Source organism: Agelaius tricolor, unplaced genomic scaffold (assembly GCF_023055355.1).
Source record: "Agelaius tricolor isolate 1412-34295 unplaced genomic scaffold, bAgeTri1.0.p SCAF_4, whole genome shotgun sequence".
Lineage (NCBI taxonomy): Eukaryota > Metazoa > Chordata > Aves > Passeriformes > Icteridae > Agelaius > Agelaius tricolor.
This window is the reverse complement of record NW_027269264.1, coordinates 24,020,933-24,022,685: the sequence shown is the minus strand read 5'-3', so window position 1 is coordinate 24,022,685 and position 1,753 is coordinate 24,020,933. Positions and strand designations below refer to the sequence as shown.

At 67.7% G+C, this 1,753-nt stretch overlaps 1 protein-coding gene across 1 annotated transcript; it reads left to right on the top strand.

The window, feature by feature from the left end:
• The first annotated feature begins 404 nt into the window (after nucleotides 1-404).
• Nucleotides 405-1,430, top strand: FOXB2 (forkhead box B2). The gene is given in 3 exon segments (XM_071425944.1): nucleotides 405-750; nucleotides 753-862; nucleotides 954-1,430. Coding segments are annotated over 3 exon segments (933 nt in total).
• The last annotated feature ends 323 nt before the right edge of the window (nucleotides 1,431-1,753 follow it).

Here is a 1,753-nt window from a genome sequence, read left to right as displayed (position 1 = left end):
CCAGCCGAGTGTGCCAGGCGGCAGGGGGGAAGCCCAGGAGATTCAGCAGCCTCCAGGAGAAAGGCGGGACGCCAGTGGGGCCCGGGACTTCCTTCTGGCACCCGAGCCCCCGAGCCCCCGCGGCCTGGGCGGCAGCTGTCTCTCCCGCAAGCTGAGGGGCAGCTAGGCAAGCGCGTCCCGCGGGGAGAGGCTGCTGAAGGAAGCCGCGCACGGAGCTCGCTGGCCGGCCGCCGGGAGGTCGCTGTCGCCTGTGGCCTGGGCAGGTGGCGCCCAGGATGTAGAGGCGGCAGCGGAGCAGGACAGTGAAGTCCCCGGATCCCAAGCCCGCCGTGCGCGGTGTTGAGCAGTGCCTAGCCCGGAGCGGCGGGATCGTGCGGCCGCGGGAGTGCTGTGGCGGGGAGGCGATGCCCAGGCCGGGGAAGAGTTCGTACAGCGACCAGAAACCGCCCTACTCTTACATCTCTCTGACGGCCATGGCCATCCAGCACTCGGCCGAGAAGATGCTGCCCCTGAGCGACATCTACAAGTTCATTATGGAGCGGTTCCCTTACTACCGGGAGCACACCCAGCGTTGGCAGAACTCCCTCCGCCACAACCTCTCTTTCAATGACTGCTTCATCAAGATCCCGCGGCGACCCGACCAGCCGGGCAAAGGCAGCTTCTGGGCGTTGCACCCGGACTGCGGGGACATGTTTGAGAACGGCAGCTTCCTCCGCCGCCGCAAGCGCTTCAAGGTGCTGCGCCCCGAGCATCACCTGCCCGGCGGCGGCGGCGGCGGCGGTGCGGGCGGCGGCGGTCCCGGCAAGCCGCCGGCGCCCACCCCGCACATGGTGCACTACTTCCATCCGCACCCGCCACCGCCGCCTCCCCCGGGCAAGGTGCCGGGGCTGGCGGGCTCCGACGCGGCCGTGGCTGCGGCCGCGGCTGCCGCCGCTGTGGGAAGGCTGCCGCAGTTCTCGCCCTACGGGAGCAGCCAGCCCTCGGGCTTCAAGCACCCCTTCGCCATCGAAAACATCATCGGCAGAGAATACAAGGGTGTGCTGCAGGCCGGCGGGCTTCCGCTGGCCTCGGTGATGCACCACCTGGGCTACCCGGTGCCCAGCCAGCTCAGCAGCGTGGTGAGCTCGGTGTGGCCGCACGTGGGGGTGATGGATTCCGTGGCCGGTGTGCCCGTGTCCCCCGACTACGGACCCTTCGGCATGCCCGTGAAGGCGCTCTGCCACCCGCCGGCACAGACCATGCCCGCTGTCCCTGTGCCCATCAAGCCGGCGCCGGCGTTGCCCGCTGCCTCGGCCATCCCTGCTCTCACGGTCGCCGCCTCGCAGATCTGCCCCGCCGCTTCCCCGGCTGCTGCATCGCTGCTGGAACAGACCGCGAGCAACAACCCCGAGGGCAAGACATCCCTCCACTCCGTCCTGGTGCACTCCTAAAGCGCAGGGGCTCGGGGGGAGAGAGGCCCCCAAGCTCCCGGGGGAGTGGACGGGGGGATCCAGGACATGCTTGCAGAAACCCGATCGATCTCATGACTATACCCCTCCTGGTGTCTGTGTTTATATCGTGTACTATCAGATTATTTGAGAGCCAGGTCACAGGTAAGATCTTTTATCGTCGTTAAATGTCATTAGTAGCGGAGAGGAGATGTGAAAAACCACAGCCGGGGCCGAAGGGGCTGGCTCGGAGAAAAGGGCAGAGAACGAAGTTCTCCCCGCCACCCCGCCAGCCTGAGGCACGGGGTGCCATGCAGCCTGCGCTC